The following is a 19479-nucleotide window of genomic DNA, read 5'->3' on the forward strand; positions in this document are numbered from 1 at the left end:
AGAGAACATTTGTTGGGTGAGAAGTGTGATATTTGAAGTGGCAAGATTACCAAGTAACTGATTTGGGTATAAAGTGATGACATGGTTTTGGTGTCGATTTATTTTTCTAAACTGGTTTGAATATTTTCATGTAAGTTAGCGGATAATTACCTTGACTAGTTATTAATGTCAGGGAAACACAGAAACGTGTATATTATATTCACAAAACTTCAAATTTTACCAGAGACAAACTACTGTACTACATCCATTCCTAAGATTTGACGTCATGGTTTTATTCTGTACGGAGTGAATTCTGACGCAAGTGACGTCAGCAGATTTGACTCAGTGGACGTCAATGTTTAAACCCCTACGCTCGCTCGCGGATATTATTAGGTTGTATGTCAGAAATTATCCAACGCACTTGTTGTGAGGTTTTGTTACCTAATGTAAAAGATTTAACTAAAATAAATCAGCTTTACCATGCATCATTTAATGAAATTCAACAAATAATATAGCTGTCATCATCTATAATATTCAGATAGTTTTCCTTAAATATATATAGTTTGCTTGGCAAAAAGGAAACGAAAAGCCACAAACGTGCCATTTACAATGCAGATGTACCATAGTGCTCCAAACAGTCACGTTTTCGGTCTGTGGGCATGTATGAGGGACTAATGTGATATACTAGATAGGTGGGGGCAGAACACGCGTTCCACCAATCCGGGGCAGTTACTAGGCGGGTCTGAGGTCGCGTTCGACCAATCACAGCCAAGCCACCTGACGACCGTCAATCAGCTGAGTTCTTTTCCCGTTGATTCTACAGTACATCGAGAGTTCGGCTCTCGTGCCTGCGCGGTCGGTCGCGTAGTTTTCCGCAAAATAATGTTCAGACTTTGGACCAGAAGCTCAACGCGGAGTTCAGCGACCGATTTAAGCAAACGTACGTCTTATTTTTATCAGCAAAGAGAATGTAGCGGTCGTTCGAGTAACTCGTGTAAATTCATTTCGTAGTTCCATATAGACAGAGACCGTACTTTGCCAAGTACGAACTAGCTAACTGGCTAATTCCCTGCGCATCACTGTGAGCTTAGCCGCGGAGGCTAGCAGTGCGCGCTCACGTCTTGTAACGTTAGTTGGTTGTAATAAACGCTAAACAACGAAGCAACTGGTTGAGCCAAACATAATGGTATGGGTCAAAGGGATATCAAAGCGTTCGAGGCGTCCATGAAAAGAAAAAACGGTATTCCCACTGTATCTATGTGTCGACTGGATGTGGAGTCCCCTGTTGTGAAGAAGGAAGTTGAGCCCGGCGGAGATGGTAGTGTCCTTTCCTCGTCAAGGTAAAGACTTGTAACGTTAACGTTAATCATGAACTGTTTTCTGAATGACACATGATTCTGGACGGCGATCCTTTTAGGTATCGTTTTGTTTGTGAAAATTATTTTATATATAAGGACTGATCAGCACTGTCCCGCTTTACGTAACAACTCGAGTTTATGTTGATGATGATACTTGAGCTTTGAGTAGTTGCTACTCCGTTACACACTAGTTTGTTTACAACCGGAGAAGTCCTAGCAAAATAATTTTTTATACTTATTGATTTTTAAATTCTATATCGCTCTGAACATAAACAACTTTTGTACCTCCCGCTTTCTTTAGTCGTACGTGGTATCGGTTGCGTAACGGGATCGATTTTGCTGATATTTGGACACGACTAACGTTGTCGAAATATTACTGGACATTTTGTTTCTCTAACTTAATAAAGAATAAAATATCGTTAAGATTTTTCAGATGCATTTTCGTAAACATGTATAACTGAAGCAAAAGCGAAAGTCAAGAGTACATGAATACAAATCAAGTGTTTTTGGTTTGACCAACATTCTTATTCAAATGAATGATGTGTAATTTTACAATATTTTTTTAGGAGTAATTATATGTTTCATACTGTGATTTAAACTTAAAGTGCAGTTTCAGGTTCAGCTATCTTTCGGAAAGAGAATGCCATAGTAAATGTATTAAAAATAAAATCCATCTGAATCTCTTTCTAGAAGTTTCACCACTAACTCAAAAGATACACCACTGACAAAGACAAGCGTGCTGTATATGAGCGTCTGTTCAGGTCTGTCAGCGGGACTAACACCCTGAGTCACTTTATCAGTCTGTTGGAGCCGCCCAGTTACAAAGCTGCCCAAACTAAGACATCCGGCCTGTGTGCCCAATGGTTCATTATTCAAGACTTAGTCGGCTCGTCAATGGCATTTGCCACCTACTCCCTCCCTCCTACTCAGTCAGTCCCCTGTGCACTTACTTACAGTCCTCAATTCAATCCATCTTTCTCCTCCCTCTTTCTCTCTGACTAACCTTTCTTGACTCCTGCTCGCTCTGGCTTACGTACATCCTCTCTTTTTTTTACTCACTCCTTTTTTCTTCTTAGACTTTCCTGCTCTCCTCTTTATCGTGACTGCATCTAATGGGGCAGTGGGAGGGCCAAGGGAGAGAAACTGAAAGAGAAAAAGATAGTTAAAAAATGACAACCACATCAGTTTTTATTTGCTCTTGAACAGAAAGTGTCATAATGTAAACCAGTATACAAGTTAAAGAAACTATCTTGTGCTCAGAGTGTGACTAAAGATCGTTTCAGTGCTGTGTCTGTCACTTTGTGGTCTTCAAGTTCATTTATTTATTTATTTTAGGTACTAACCACACAGTGATGGAAATGAAGTCTTTATCTCTCTACCTTAAGTGAAACTGTTGTATCTCTTTGTGTGGCACAAGGTTGGTATTCAGTTATGCTTTGGTTTGCTGCTGTAAGTGAAAGTATCAGTATAAAGTAGGCTACAGTGCACTTCTCAGATGTTCAGCCTCTTTTGCACGTTTCACAATCAGTAGTATGAATACTAACTTGACGGTCTATAGCCTATACTTGAATGTTTTCTTCTTTTTTTACTCGCCATCATTATACAAGTACAGTAAAGTCTGTTATTGAGACTACGCTTCACACAGTAACATTTAATCAATACATAAAGGACAACATAATCGTTGTTAATATTAAAGTTTTATTCAATAATAATTAATTGATGAATAATAATAAACGTTATAATATTGAGTGTTATTTATTATTAACAAATAATGATCATGGTTATAACTTATTGTCAAACTGGAGAAATATGAAAAATTAGTTCAGCATTTTGGTTATTTAGGCTTATAAAAATTCAGTATTGGCTCGTTTGGTCTCTTTTTCATTGTATTGTGTAGTCATGGTGGGACTTCCATGGTGGGCCTCAGTTCTGATTCACCACTAGGTGTAAAAAAAAAAAAAAAAAAAAAACCTGAAGTACCATCATGTATATTTGCAGACCTGAACTGATGCAACCCAACATATTTTGCTGCAATGCTTCTATGGATCCTATTGTGTTCACCCACTTTGATGGTCGTCTCTGTAGTTGTGCTTATTGTCTTTGAGCTGCAGACTCTGTGTGCCACTCAAGCGCCATCCTCTCATCCACCGCTGTTGCCATGGCAAGCAGACCACAGAGGCCCGTCTAACCAGAGGGGCCCAATTTAAATCATGTCTTGCTGCTTTAAAACTGCGAGACTTTATAGAGACCAGGTCCAAATTCCAAGTTCCTAAGTTGCCTTCTTTAAAGAAGCTTTATAAAGCAAATTTTAATGTGCAAAGATCAGTCATTATAACCTTTTTCAAACCTTTAACCATATGTAATATAAATTCTTCCACTTCATATTCTAGTTGGTTATTTTGTCTTTGCGTAGAGGTGCTTTGCTCCTCGCATTTCATTTATAGCTTTCTGTTGCTGACAGAGACCCATGTGTGCTCCTGCTGGAATTCAGCTGTGAAATCTGCAGGAATACAAAATGTCCCTTTTGAAGCCTTGTGACTACTTTGTGAAAGGCACCTATAGGGCTGAGCAGGAATTTAGCCCAGAGTGCTCTGCTAGCATGGATGGTTATATAACTGCTAGTCCCAGCGTGACACACTTGAACGCTGCAGTCCATGCATGCGCCACACATGCTCGGGCTGTTTCTGAGCATTGAAAGTGTTTAGTCAAACTTGTTTTAATAACAAATGGTGTAAGTTGTTTAATTAATTACATTTTTATTCTTCCTTGTCTTTCCCTTCATGCCTCATTTAAGGTTCACGACTGATATCGTTCACGTCGCTGTATGTATTACCTAAACTAAGACTTCAGACTGCATATTTTTCTACATGATGGGATGGAGACTTCGCAGTATAATGCATTGCATCCATCTCGCTTCTGAACACGAGAGGCTCTTCTTGGCTCTTGCAGCTTCCTGTGCACCCTGCAGTAGAGAGAAGAGCAGTCAGTGACCAGACCTGCGGGGGATGTCTGCCTTCGTTCAGAGTGATGGATGTAGAGAGGGGGGCGCCTACACAACAGAGAGCGCAGAGGTGGATAGACAGTCTCTCACATTTACAGCCCTTTCCACTCAAACTCCAGCTCATTAGATCCGAGGCGGCTATCTGACAGAGCAGTTATGGTAGGGATTAAAATCGTGTGGCCACATTTCGCTCTTCTTTGTGCATAAATGTTTGGCTCAAACAAAAATTGTGGCTTGGAATAAGTAGCTTTCAGTGTGAAATTGCATATTTTAAATGAACTGAAAAATGGCGTCATACTTCTACGATTTAGATTTGTCTCCATATACTCTTAATAATAAAGGTTCTTTATTAGCATTGGAAGATCCATGAATAGCATTTCAAATGCACAGACGATTCTTTATTGGGGCAAACATGTTCTTTAGATTATTAAAAGTAGGGCTGTCAAAAGATTAATCGCATCCAAAATAGAAGTTTGTGTTTACATAATATATGTGTGTGTACTGTGTATAACTATTTATATATATATAAACACACACAATCATGTATATATTTAAGAAAAAAAAATTATATTTATATATAAAATATTTATATATTATATAAATGTATATACAGTATATAAATGCAAATATTTATTAAATATATACATTAATGTGTGTGTGTTTATACATAATAATTATACACAGTACACACATATATTATGTAAACACAAACTTTTATTTTGGATGCGATTAATCGTGATTAATCTTTTGACAGCCCTAATTAAAATATTTCTGACACTTGGAGAGAACCTGTTCTTTTAAGAATTCAGTTCTTCACTGAAATGTTCTTCAATAGGACAAAAATGTCTCTTCTATGGCATCGCTGTGAAAACCCCCTTTTGTGACGTTGGCTTTTAAGAATGTATTAGACTTGAAGGAGGTCTTTGCTTGTAAGTATCGCTCGCAGGATAGAAGGCTTTGGAGAGCTGCAGTAGGAAGCATTGCGCTCCTGTGCTGCGTATCCTCCTCCGCTGTGTGAAGGGAGCGCTAATGAAGCATGATCTTATTCTCAAGTGTACTGCAGTCGCAGACAGGAGGAGCTTCAGCTAATGCATCCACCTCTCTGGAAGCCCCACTCTGGGATGAGAAGGAGCTGTGTCGGGTTAAAGCTTTGTTATCAGTCGAGTTTCAGAGAAGTCAAATTTCAAGGCAAAAGTGTTTGTCAAGAACAGAGTTCAGCTATTGTCTGTTTGCACTGATGACTGTCATGGTGCTGTGACATTCACAGTTGGTTTCTTATCATGCAAAGTTAATAACTGGAGAAAACTGCGTAATGGACTCTGCAGGAAGCAGTAGAACTTTGAAGCATACTTGTAAAGGTCCTAGATCGCATGTAGTAACAGAAATTACAACTTTCAAAACTTGAAAGTTTTTATCTACTGAAAGTTTAGTCGGGGCAGCCCTAATAAGATAGTTTTAGTCGACTAGTCATTCGTTTAAGCCATTGGCTGACTAGTCACACATTTATAATATTAATTGAATTACTTAAATATATACTTGGGATGTGGCGTTGGGAAATGGTTTGAGTTTCAGGGCTTAACGGGAGACTCTCTGAACTTTTTAATTTATTAATAAACTATTGTTTTCTGAGTCAATGTCGGCGGCAAAGAACAATGCTGGCTCGTCATCTCCACAGTATAGTGAAAGCTATAGAGAGAAATGCATGTAACATTAAACATTTTATTCAGTAAGCTAAGCTCTGTACTAATTTAGCATTAATGTTCGAGCTAGCGAGCGTCTATGCAAAGTGGCTAAAATCTAGCAACTACTTGTTTCAAATGAGAAGCCATGTTTGATGTCGATGGATAAAAGGCGAATGGTTGGATTTCCTTACCAACATAATTACCACATTGACAAGTCGTGTTAATGATCTGTCCGTCGGACTCGACTAATTAAAATTTGGTCAGCAAAGCCTCTTCTCATCGATTAATGTTTAGACGACTATTGGGGGGGCAGCTGTAGTTTTTATAAAGACGTTTTGTCAGCTGGACAACTGGCATGTTAAACAATGGTGCAATCCATTGAACAAGCTGTACTTCTATTCCTCACAGCCCCACTTTCATTCATTCCTGTCAAATATTAAACATGCCGCTACCTGACTAAGGTCTATTCAATGTGTAAGGAAAACATTTTCTATGTTATTAATATTACTACTTTTTACTTTATTACACCACATAACTCGCTCTATTGAAATCTTTCTTAAAAACAATTTAAAAATATATATAATCAACAATGAAATCCGCATGAATTCTTTTTTTTTTAAATTTGCCCATTTGTTTTGAGAGATTATTTTTGTTCTATTTGTTGTGGACACTTTTATGTGTCATTGACCCACCTATGGGATTTAATTTGTTCTGTGACCAGACTGATCTATATATCAGTGGTCTACAGAGAGGCTTGTGCAATGCGTCTCACTTGCGAATATAGTTGCTACATAACGTGTTCTTGCAAACTATATTGTTAGGTGAAGCTTGAAATACAAGTAATTGTCATGCTCCTTTATGCATTGTTTGACAAAGCTAACAAAGTATTCCTGTCCAGTTTTTCCCTAACTTTCCTTTCTTCTTGTCTGTAGGTACATGTTGGGCAGGGGGGTGAAACGTAAGCTGAGCACATGCGAGGACCCTTCCCAGGACTTGCCATATCCTCAGCAGAGGCAGCTGGTGCTGGACTTGTGTCTGGACAAGCTACAAAGCTGCCAGCGGCGAGCTGAACCCAGCCTACACCGCTCGGTCCTGCTGGCCAACACCCTCCGCCAGATTCAGCAGGAGATGAGACAGGAGGGGGAAACCTGTTTCCCATCAGCCCTGCTCGGCCCCTCACTCCCTCATGCCTCGACCCCACGCCACATCCCTGATCTGCCTCCCGTGCCCTTAGACTGTCCTCAACCCCTAACTGGAGCACTGTCCCCTTCATTTCCCCTCACAACGGCTGATGATGATGAGGAGGTCCAGTTGGGCGGTGCCGAAAATGAGACTCTTTTGCCATCCTTTGCTGGTGAGGACGACACAAGGTCGTTGGATTCACTCTTCGGCTCATTTGAGATTACAAATTCCACCAGCTACTTGACAGACTTGGCACTAGATGACATATTTGAGGACATCGACACGTCAATGTACGACTCCTCTGACATCTCTGTTCTGCCGTGTCCTGCGCAGAGAAGCGGTGGGGTGGATGATGGCCTCAAGAGCCTTTCCAGCTGCTCCTCCAACAGCAGCCTGCAGTTTTGTCTCTCAGACCTCAACGACCTGGACCACATCATGGAGATCCTGGTGCGCTCCTGAACCACAGCTCGCACCACAGTGTCCTCATTCAGCCATCCCGATGTTTTCTATGGAAAATGAATAATACAATGCGTTTTCTTTTTTTAAACAAATATTTTATCTATTTTTATACAAAGGACTGCTATATTTATATATAAGAAAAGGAAACTGCCTGACACACACTCACTGTAGGATAAATGCACATTTTTAAGACTTTTCAGATGGCCGATCTTACATCCTTCATATTTAAGCAAACTAAGATATGAATATGCAGGGACTTTGGAAACGTATACGAAGTATTACCATTGACACTTATTTATATTGAATAGTGACTTTAAGAGGAGGAGATGGAAGAAAAGTGGATCATTATGGATGCACCATAGCTGTTGATGAGCTGAACACCTTTTTTTCTTTTTTTCTTTTTGGTGATTTCCACTCTTCTGAAACTACATTTACTGTCAGTAATTACAATTATCAGATCATGTCATGCACATGCAGCACTCACACTACCTCTCAAGATACCAAGAGCTCTTTCTCTATACAAAGACTGTCATTGTTACAACTGTATTTGAATGGTTTCTCTCCAAATAACTTTTAAAAAACTGCTGATTGTTTTATATATGGCTCTGTGTTCACAGGAAAGCCTCTCCTCAAATGGTAGGATTCAGTCCAAAGCTAAAGCTGTAGAAGAAATGCTTTTGTCTCGATCTTTCTATTCAACTTTTTTCCGAAACGTTTCTGACTTTTGCTATCAGAACGAGCTGTTGCTTGTGTAAAAAGTGAACTATATTTTCTAATCACTTGGAACTTAATGCTATTTCTACCTTTCACGTACATGATTGTCAGACACAGCCACCGTCGAATCCCTCGTATGAACATAGTGCCTATAATGGAGAATGAAGACTGCTGACGATGAACTGCACACTGTGGAACCGCACATAGACTTGTTTCTTGCTCTACCCCTATGAACTTCCCTACATGGGTTGTTTGCCGCTTTTTTGAGCATTTAGCATGACCCTCTCTCCTCTAAAGAAGCCATTACCCGAATGTGGCTCCACATCTCCTCCATACTGTCCTTCATTGTGATTACACTGCAAAAAGCTGATCGTGGATGCATCTTGTGCTGTGGTCTCGAAGACCGTTTCTGAATGTCCAAGCTTACTCGCGAGAAACCGATTGATCCGAACTGATGTCTCACCTGCTTACTTTATTCCTCTCATCACAAGTTTTAGGCCTGTTCGAGCCATCTCATCCACAACTTTTAAGTTATTAGTTACTGCTACAACACAAGATGGTAGACCAGAGCAAAGGCACTTCATATTTGTGCTGCATTTACATCCACTGAACTCCAAGTTGGTGCAATCGAATGCAAAGAGCCACAAGCTGCGGTCTGCATTAAGACAGGGCAGAGACAAGGGGGAGGGGAAGAACTAGAGAGCGAGATTAAGGGGGGAGGGGGGAGTTAAAGCAAACAGCTTCTGTCACGTGGAGAGCCATGCTAGTGGTAAATGCTACATTGAGAGTTTGACAACAGCTGGTATGTGTTCGCTCGCATTGGTCCACTCAAAACAAGCCCCGCCCCCAGCGAGGCCCAGAGGGGCTCCGTTCTCTTCCCGACCAATCGCTTTGATTCAAGGGAGGAGCTTTGTTCTTAATGTGGAATAGAACAAGAAGCGGTTCAATTTGGTTGGAATGTGTTCCCTTGCCTGGATGGCTCTTTTATCATTACTGACTTAGTCTTAATTTGGATTAAATTTAGGCATTCCAACAAAAATACAATGATATATTCATATAATAAAAATAATAATAAACGAATTATTCAAGGTGGCAGCAGAGAAGTGCTTCTTCGGTAGAAACGGGCTTGCTTGTCCTCCTTTAATCTCAGGCCCGCAGACGCCCCACCCTGCCTTCCCCCTCTCAAGACACACACACCGCCGCAGAGAAAACCCGACACTCACAAAGTTTACACACAGATTTTAGAAAACATGCTTGTGTTAGATGTAACCATCAGATTATGGTGTGACCATTGGCGTTACATCGGCGACCTGTTTTTAATGCTGAGAGCTGTGGATCCTAATAAGTGTGTAGCTTTTTAAGCTTTGTAAGCTTGATCAGTTTGTTTCTTTCTCTTTTTATTTGTGTTGTTTGTATATATATATTTGTATTTATACATTTTCTTGTGTTTTGATTTTGTTGTTGTTGACTGAAGATCATGAGATAATATATTGCTTTTATTTGAGAGTGAAATATCATCAGGAGACTTCGGTCTTTAGGAGGGTTTATTTGTTTTTTGAAGCGTGATTTGTACTTCACCTCCTCTTCTTAGTAATAATTAACATGTACATAGATGATGCAGAATTATGAAGAGATGTTTATCGTTGAAATATTTGTAAAGGTTTCGATCTGTGCTGACTCTGAACTGAACAATCATGGGATGTTCTCTACTGTGTGTTCAGTTCCCTTTGGACCAGGCAGCTTTTTACTTTTTATGCGAAAGTGGTTAAGTTAATCGAGGAGAGCTTTCAGTTGTTGGCCTCATTTAAATGTAATTTGTCCTGCTGCTTGAATTTCAGTCTCTTGAAGGACGTTTGTTTTACAATAATCAGCCCCAGGAGCCTCTGGTTTTAAACTAATGTTCATTATGGTTTAGTCTCAGCATGTATTGCAGTAATGCACAGAGCAGCGGTGAAAAGGAGTTCACACTGTGTTGTTAACTTGTGAACGGCTTACACAAATAATGTACGGTGCGTTTGAGTACCGGTTGCACAGAGAATACAAAAAGCAGCAAGAGTTTGTATTTTTCACGGTCCTTCTCAAATCTGCTTGGTTGTGATGCACAAAATAGCAAGCTTTAAACATCACCTCATCTTGTTAATTTGGCAGTTTATTTTTTTAAGCGAAGCTAAAAATAAATAAATATATATATCCTACTGAAATTGTAATATCAGAAACCTCAAAATGTCACTTTGTCCTAAGTGCAATATGAAGAAGAAAAAATAATATAAAGCGCTGTTTTGCCTATTTGCAAATGACACAATGTAGTGAGCCTATATAACTTTGAATGAATACATGGCTAGGTATTTTTTTTATTTATATAAAACAATGACTTTAATTCCTACATTTATTCTTCCCCCTGAAACTGTCTTTTGATCTGTTGCTATCTGTTTTGACCATAGATTTTATATGAGGTCTGTAAATAATAAAGCATTTTCTTTTGCAGTCATATTCTATGCAATATTGTAGCAGGTCAGTATGTCAAATAATAAAAAAATGGAAATTGAAACGTGTTGTGTATTTACTCAGCATCCAAAACAAGTCAAGTGCACTTTTTATTTATTTAAGTAAAGTGATAAAGCCTTGAAGTTTTAAAACCTAAAAGATGGACATTGCCTTGAATGCATGTGAATAGATATTGACTGATTTTTAGTATTCAACATATTATACTACAAAAACATAAATGGTATATGAATCGTCAGGGGTACCACTTTAGCTGTGCATTAAAATTTGGATTTTACACCATGATGCATGTCAAATATAGAAATAAAAATGTAATAATAAAATTATGTTTGCTTTCTATGAATAGTTGTTAACCATTTGAATTTAAACTCTATGGCTTTCTGGAGGCCGTTTGCACATGGCTCGAATTGCTTGCAACAAACATCTTGAAGCATCTTGTATGAAGAAATCTGCTGTCGGCCCCATAAAGCCTCAGCGATATCATTCTATTCTTATTTTATTTTACATCTTATACAGCTGGCGAATTAAAAGTGGTATAAGCATTTCAAATGCCAGGTTCTTCATCATAAACACACCACTGTCTGCTTTTGGAGGGTCCAGAACGCACCACTCCTCCTGGGACATCACTGCAGTTGCTGTGCTTGATGGCAGCTGCCAAGAAGAACAAAGTCAGCAAAGTGGGGGAAGTCAATTTAGACTGAAAAAGGAAAACACCAATGTGGCTCTTAAAGTCTTCCATGCTGTGGCATGGTGACAGGACTGTGGTTCTCAGGTAAATGTGATCTGAACATATTCTGATTAGACTATAGATTATTGTATAATGTTGGCTCTTCCAAAGAGAAATTTAAATAATTATACCAGTTTTAACAATTATTAACAACATGATTCGTATTTACACATGTGTCAAGACTACATTTCTTCATGTATTCATTTTACATTTACAACACTGTTGCACACAAAGCAGAACTACACACTTCCTGTGCATGAGCATGAGACTTACCTGTCAGTTTCCTCTGAATAATTCATTTGATTATATGTTGGCCAAAGGAATCTGTTTATGCCATTTTAAAAGGCATTTCTTCTTGTTCTTTTAGTTTACTCAATATATTTCCTGCCAAGAAAAAACATTTAAAATATAGCAAATCCTTAAACAACATAATATATAATAACGTTTACATGTTAATGTTTACCATAACCTTTTAACTGTCATGCACCCTCATTTTTTCAGCACATATCTTAACTTAAATGGTTGTAATTCATGAATGCATGAATTTACAAAATAATTTGGAGGGACTAATAATTTGGACTAATAATTGGACTAATAATTTGGACTATACATAAACCATATGTCTAACCAAGTTGTGTTCCAAATCTGAAGTTTATGTAAAAAAACATTTTTAACCTGACAGACGGTTTTAAGTATTGTCTAAATGGAAACACAGTTTTAGTTTTTAGTTCACTGGATGAATTTTGAGTGTTTTTGAATAATAGCCTACCTAATTTATGACGATTACTAAAATATGTGATTGGGAAAAAAGGCAATATAAAGTGCGCCAGGTGTCCTGCTACCAAGACACTGACAGTTAACAAATAAATAACAGCCTTACTGAAATAATGGTAAACTTTTTTTCCTGATATATGAAGTTTCATGTGATCAGGCAGTTGTGAGGAGAAACATGAAGAAAACATCAAAACGAATTAATTTAAGATCTCTAATTTAATGACTGTGTGAGTGAGTTAATGACTTTTAAATGTCAATAATTGTAGAAAGAATCATTACTTTCTTACACAACAACATGGAAGATCAGACTGAAAATCAAAGATCAGTCAGCACTCTTTACCCGAGCTCCACCTGCTGGACACACTGTGCGTTTGAACATTAAACAAATTTAATGTTGGTTAATATATAGAGTTTCAGTGTTTCAAAGGCACTTTTCTTCCCTTAGCACAATTTACCATAGTTTTTGAATGACAACAGGTTTAACTGTCAAATTTGTATTAAAACCATAGTAACCTATAGGTAAAAACATTGATAGCCCTTCTTCATTATGATCAGCTTGCACCATGTTGCTAACAAGCTATTTATGAAAAATAGCAGCCTAAGCATTTGAAAAAATATAACTGGCGCATTTAGTAAAAAATTGTTTCACTCTCCTAAATATTATGTATCAAGCTATTATATTTGAATATCCAAAATAACATATTACTTAGCCTATGTAAAATTATTTGGTAAAATTGTGTAAGAATGGTTAGAATTGTGGATTAATTAAGTTATGAAAGCAAAAAAAAAAAAAAAATTCACGACATTTGGACAAGCAACATTAAGAAATTTTTTCCTGAATTTTCTTATCTTGTGAAAAAATAATATAGGACTGCTTTTAAAGAACATCCTTAATTGCGAACTGAATGTAATGCGTTCTGACACTTAATTGCAAGTTATTTAAAATAAAATGTATTGTTTAAAATAAAATAAAATTTATATTTATTGTTTAAATTTATATAAAATGCAATCACTTTTTGCTACATCTTTATATGTAATTTCATAATTATTTCTGTTGTCTTTGAATTTTGTTTAAAATGTACAAACGATAGTAAACTAAAATATATAATGTAATTTCTATTGAAACTTGCATGTCATGTAAAAATATTTGTAGACCTATATTAATTTTAATTTTTAAATTCAGTTACATTTATATATCAAGTTCTTTACATGTGCTTTGATTAGCAACTAGTCAAAATCACACTATCAATTTACAAAAACGAGCATTTACACTATCAAAATGTGTAGTTCTTTAAACTAAGGTTTGACAAAAGGTTACTAAAAAATAATGATTTAAAAAGCACTTTAAAATAGGCTAACTTTTAATTTGACATTATTAAAGAGGGCACTTTCTTAAAAAGTCCAGGCCTAAAAACCGGTTTAACAAACATTGTCATGGGAAAGTAGCTACCCTAAGTGGCATTTTATTTTAATTCATCGGGGTTTCCCCCAATACACAACAATAGACATTCATTACAGTTCACTTAGGTGCATGGGGTTGTCTTGATTTTCAGTCCAGTTGAGAGATGATATTTGGGAGTTAGTTGGGAGGGTGAGATAGTGTTGTACTGAGGTAATGAGGATCAATTCCCAGGAACGTTCTCGTTTCTCGGGGAAGCTTCTCATCTTCCCCCAGTTCCGGTTCTGGTACTTTCTAAGGGGCTTAATAAAGGTCTTGGGGGACAACTGAAGACTAGTTAAGCGGACAACTGACCGCTCGATTACTCCTTACATACATCTATATCTTTTGCTCCGTGCCTCCTTATGATTTCCCACTCTTAACAGTTTTGTGCACTTTAAATAGGCCTACTCGTTCCGTCGTTCACTGTTCTCATGAATATATACGCTAGTTCTTCGACGCAGCAAATCAGCTGATCTGCAGCTGCATACGTTTATGCACGAATTTGCATACGTCAATCTGAGCTACTAACCGCATCCGCAGTTTATCGGAACATCTCAGTTCTGTTAAATCAACTCAATTCTGTCATGGCCAAATGGGGAGAGGGGGACCCGCGCTGGATTGTGGAAGAAAGATCAGATGCGACGAATGTCAACAACTGGCACTGGTAAGTAGCACGTGCATGTCCTCCAGTTGGGAAAACGAGGTATAAGTTTGGTCGCTCTCTGCAATACAGTATTGTTAAGGGCATGCCTCTAATGCTGTATGACTGTTATGAAGTGTCTCTTAGTAAATTAAATTATATTTCCCATCATATGGAGGGTTCATATTTATTAATCTAATATAGGTGAAAATAGGTTCTGTTATTGATCACAGATTTTGAGGTTTTTTATTACTTTCTACGTTCACATACTCAACTATTCAATCTCAATGTGAGGACAGAAACAACCTATGTAAAAATAGATGATTTAGACAGTTTAAAATTGAATCTTGCATGTCACATCGCAGGGAACGGCTGAAACTGTTTGATATTTCATATCTTGCCTACATCTAATTTTTCTAATAGATTCTCAGAGCCCTTAGGTTAGTTTTTCCAGTGTTTGCAGAAGCCTCTGGAATGTCCTGTAGTTGAATGTGAGGGGCTGGCACAAGCTATTTTTGGAAGTATGAATGCAGGACAGAATTAGACTCAGGGTGCTCTGATGAAAAGCAAACTGAGTAAGACTTTCGAACTGTCCCACTTGAAATGTCTTACTTTGTTATGTATGTATGTTTCAAAATATAGTCAAATCTAGCCTAAACCATAAAGTACTCACCCACCACCAGATTGAAGTTATTTAGGAATGATGTACATTAGGGCTGAACGATATTCGATTTTAACATCGACATCGCGATGTGCGAGTGAGCGATAGTCACATCGTCGGAACATGCGATGTGAAGGGTAGTAGCACAGCAGCACCAGCGGGAGATATTACGCGCTTCATGAGGCACGCGCGCGGTCTCTTAATTGCTTTCTCTCCCTCTCTGCCTCTCTGCCGTACACGCGCTGCGCGGTTTGGAGCACAGTCTCTGTCTCGCGGGCGCGCTCGCTCTAGATTCCGGAGATTTTAACTAATTCGCGGGCCATTAGTGAGCCGCTATCAATATGCGGGAGACTCCCGGAACTTCCGGTAGACTTGGGAGGTCTGTATCTATAATAATATCGGCATTAGATTTATTGATTTTTCATTAGGCTATTTTTTTGGTGCTCCCTCAGCTCTTGATGCGCGTGGTGGGAGTGGTGACGCTGACAGAGGCGGTAAAGCTGCTGTTTAAATGTGTTCGGCTTTTCTGTTTACAGAAACATGTTCTCTAATCTGTTTAGAAGATTTAATACAAAATATATTAAAGTTTTATATCATTTTGTTTATTTCATATGATTATGATGACCAACACCAACACTGTTTTACTTTGGCTAAGAAAAGTTGACTTAAAAGATTGTGAACCAAAATGCTTAAGTTGTTTTATAAAAAATATATTTAAGTTATATTGTTGTAAACCAATCAGGGGGTTGGTGTAAAGCTGCTGTTTTATTTAAAAATGTGTTCTGCTTTGTGTTTACAGAAATGTTCTAATTTTGGAATAAAATATTAAGTGACCTTTTTGTCACTTGTAATGAAGCTTGCTTATTAGTGAAATTATTAATATCATGGAATGGTAATTATTGTCTTTAGACTGGAGTTATGGCTCTCAATATCGCAATATATATCGTTGGGGAAAAAAATATCGCAATGTAATTTTTTTCCAATATCGTGCAGCCCTAATGTACATGATGTTTCAGTTATAAGTAAAGTCCGGTCCCACAGGAGGCAATCATAACAATAAAAACACTTATTTTATTGGTTCCAATACAACGCAAACACATATTACACGTGTGTGTGTGTGTGCCAATGTATGCCACATACAGTATGCCATTGTACAGATTCTTATAGAGACAGTCTAAATTGGTCAGGCTGATTTATTCCCCAAATTTGGAGAAACTGAAATTAATGGTTGCATAGTTCTTTTGAAACATGAATCATATGCAACTTCTATAAAATAAACTATGTTTATAATTATTTAATTTTCTTAATCTTCTTACAGGACAGAGAGAGATGTCACAAGTTGGTCTCAAGATGTAATAAATAACCTCCTTCTTGGGATCCGTGTAGAGGGTGAAGAAGGCTCATGCGAAATTACAGATGTCAGCAATATAGACGGCGAGGCCTCCATCAACAACCGCAAAGGGAAGCTCATCTTCTTCTATGAGTGGGTTGTTAAAGCCTCATGGACAGGTGAATGAAAGTTCTGTTTGCGTACACAACATAAAAATTGGTGAATCTTCAAGATCTTTTTTTCTTCACTTTAGGAACAAGTAAAATGGGAATCAAATATAAAGGCACTGTGGAAATAGCAAATCTCTCTGATGAAAACGACATGGATGACTTGGATGTAAGTGAACCTCTCTCCCAATAAAATACTCTTTCTATACAAGAGCGCATGTTGCATGAAAATCTAACTTATGTTTGTATGTACAGATCTGTGTTTCACTGTGTAAAGACCAGCCAAGCACACCGCTGACCGATCTCATGAGGAGGGAGGGAGTCAAGAAAGTCAGAATGACACTGGGCAACTATGTCAAACATCTTAAAACAGGCGAGGGTTCTGAAACGTCATTTATTATTAGTCACACCTGTTTTGTTTTCTTTTCTTTTGTATAGTCAATCTCATTCTTGTGACTTGTTTTTACAGAGTTCTCTCAGGGCATGATTTTACCGACAGAAAATGTACTTAACAAACAGAATCAGGAGCCACAAGCCAAGGTCAAACTGGACAACACCCAAGTAAGTTCTCATAAACATATTCGTGATCAGCAAGTATACATTTTTTTTCTTCTTTTAGTTATTGTTTAAGTTATTTATATATTTTTTGTGCTTATTTTCAGAATCAAGTTATATGTGTGCACTTTAATCTTTCACCTCTGTATTAAAATCGAAGATATACAAAAAATGTAAAAAATATATATATTTATATTTATATTTGATCTCCCACAGATTGGGTCCTCCACTACAGGTAACTCTTCCAACACCGGAGTCAAAATTTCAACAGTGTCTTTCAGTCTGAAAGACTCCTTCCTCACCTCACCAGAAGAGTTGTACCGGATTTTCCTAAACAAAGAGGTCAGAATCACTCAGTCTATACAAATGCAATCAAAACAATACATGTAGATGTATTCTGGTGGTCTTTTATGCATAGGTTATTTGATGTGGAACTCACTTGCTCCTTGTCTTTTCATGGTGTAGATGGTACAGGCATTTACACATCTTTCTGCTTTTGTGGATGGGTGCTCGGGTGGCAAATTCCAAATACTGGAAGGAAATGTTCACGGACAATTTGCAGAACTGGTAAGAATTATCATTTAATAATTTTGTTGATGACAGTCATTTTAAAAATTAATTTTTAAAAATCTTGCCCTTTCTCTTTAGATTCCAGACCAGAAAATTGTCATGAGATGGAGGTTTTCAAGTTGGCCAGCTGGTATTTATATATTTGTTTGTTTATGTATTTATTTTATTATTATATTTTAGTTTATATTAATATCGTTTTATTGTCTTATTAATAAATTCACACACCACTTTTAATATTAGTAATAATAATAAATTTTGTTTTTCTATATTACTTGTTTTGAATATACAGGTGAAACTCGAAAAATTAGAATATAATGCAAATGTTCATTTATTTCAGTAATTCAACTTAAAAGGTGAAACTAATATATTATATAGACTATTAGTTTCACCTTTTAAGTTGAATTACTGAAATAAATGAAATTTTGCACCATATTCGAATTTTTCGAGTTTTCACCTGTAAATCTATGAAGTCTGAGGAATCTGTTGCTCATTGTGGACTGTTTGTAGCCAGTGTTCTTCCCTATTGTTGGGTCTGTTTGCTTTAATCTGAGTTATGATTTATTTTTAATTCTCTTTCAGGACATGCAGCAACTGTCATTTTAAACTTTGTGAATCAAGGCAGTGAGACCGAGCTGAGTCTGGAGGCCAGAGGAGTTCCCAGCAACGAGGAGGAAAGGATGAAAGAGGGCTGGCAGAGATACTACTTTAATGCCATTAAACAGACGTTTGGATATGGAGCACTACCCTGCTAAGCCAAAGCTCATGTGTCATGCCAGAAACTCGGGACATAAATAATACACGTAGGCCTGGTTTCACAGACAAGACTTAGATTAAACCAGGATTAGGCCTTAGTTCATTTAGGACATTTAAGTAGCTTTTATAAACATACATTAGAAAAAATCATTACTGGTGTGTATCTTGAGACAAAACATAGTCAGTGACATATTTTAAGATATATCAGTGCAAGTTACTATCAGTTAAAACTCAAACATGCATTTTAGTCTGGGACTAGGTTTAAGGCTTATCTGTGAAACCAGAGGTTGGATTAAAGAAATGACATCTGTCGAAGAAGTGTGAATACGAAACACAAACACTTGTGTAGCTATATCCTGCCTGCACCAGTTAGTTAATGCCCACAAACACCTGTGCCTTCTCAATGAAAATAGTTGCCTAAATTCTTTTTGTATGTGTTATTGCATTGCATTAGAGATTTTGTCATGTTTGAATGTAATATCTATGTTTTAATGTTATGTCTGGGCATTCCAGATATAGATATTGAACAATTTAAAACTGAGTGTTTTATAAGTGAGATTATATTTGCCTGTGATGAAGTGAAAGTCAAATGAATAGTATGATCATGATACCTCTTAAATATATATTTATGTCAGATCTTATCGGAAACTGTGTTGTAATAAAACAGGAAATAAATGCTTTAACTTAAGAGCCTTTACATGCTTATCACTCGGAACATTAATTATTTAGACTATATAATATTTGTAGACTATTTAAAACATATATACTAATAATTAATATTATTTTAAATGTCCCATATTGTTTACTGTTAACACACGGCTGAGAGAGAGTCAGCTGTTCAGGCGTTCCCACTCCCACATCCTGCAAACTGTCGTGTACGCTTCTGCTCCATTCGCGTATCTCAGCAGCCGGAATACTCTTGTGTGTGCACCGCTGATTGGTCAACTCACTTTTGAAGCGCAACGATTGGCTATCACCTACGGT

At 37.4% G+C, this 19479-nt stretch overlaps 2 protein-coding genes across 3 annotated transcripts; both read left to right on the top strand.

The window, feature by feature from the left end:
• The first annotated feature begins 746 nt into the window (after positions 1–746).
• On the top strand, positions 747–10923 carry LOC306983357 (SERTA domain-containing protein 2). 2 transcript variants are annotated; one of them, XM_079583690.1, is made up of 3 exons: positions 803–1319; positions 4287–4408; positions 6953–10923. In XM_079583690.1, exons 2-3 carry the CDS (start codon positions 4365–4367, stop codon positions 7659–7661), a joined length of 753 nt encoding a protein of 250 aa, XP_079439816.1. In that variant the 5' UTR covers positions 803–1319; positions 4287–4364; the 3' UTR covers positions 7662–10923. The 2 variants fall into 2 exon arrangements, with proteins under 2 accessions (XP_079439815.1, XP_079439816.1); XM_079583689.1 differs by lacking the exon at positions 4287–4408 and having other exon boundaries at positions 747–1319.
• Positions 10924–14009: 3086 nt separating this feature from the next.
• ahsa1a (AHA1, activator of heat shock protein ATPase homolog 1a) lies at positions 14010–19199 on the top strand. The gene is made up of 9 exons (XM_079584191.1): positions 14010–14483; positions 16439–16629; positions 16704–16786; positions 16873–16990; positions 17087–17178; positions 17389–17514; positions 17638–17739; positions 17821–17872; positions 18322–19199. Exons 1-9 carry the CDS (start codon positions 14404–14406, stop codon positions 18492–18494), a joined length of 1017 nt encoding a protein of 338 aa, XP_079440317.1. The 5' UTR covers positions 14010–14403; the 3' UTR covers positions 18495–19199.
• The last annotated feature ends 280 nt before the right edge of the window (positions 19200–19479 follow it).

This window comes from Phoxinus phoxinus (genome assembly GCF_949152265.1).
Source record: "Phoxinus phoxinus genome assembly, chromosome: 16".
Lineage (NCBI taxonomy): Eukaryota > Metazoa > Chordata > Actinopteri > Cypriniformes > Leuciscidae > Phoxinus > Phoxinus phoxinus.

What these genes read in the sequence shown, in the direction of transcription:
- LOC306983357 (XM_079583689.1), top strand. Translation starts at nt 1,168, where the DNA reads ATGGGTCAAAGGGATATCAAAGCGTTCGAGGCGTCCATGAAAAGAAAA. An exon ending in AGTGTCCTTTCCTCGTCAAG is followed by an intron (nt 1,320 to 6,952) that starts GTAAAGACTTGT and finishes TCTTGTCTGTAG; the next exon opens with GTACATGTTGGGCAGGGGGG.
- ahsa1a (XM_079584191.1), top strand. Translation starts at nt 14,404, where the DNA reads ATGGCCAAATGGGGAGAGGGGGACCCGCGCTGGATTGTGGAAGAAAGA. An exon ending in AATGTCAACAACTGGCACTG is followed by an intron (nt 14,484 to 16,438) that starts GTAAGTAGCACG and finishes ATCTTCTTACAG; the next exon opens with GACAGAGAGAGATGTCACAA. An exon ending in ACGACATGGATGACTTGGAT is followed by an intron (nt 16,787 to 16,872) that starts GTAAGTGAACCT and finishes TTGTATGTACAG; the next exon opens with ATCTGTGTTTCACTGTGTAA.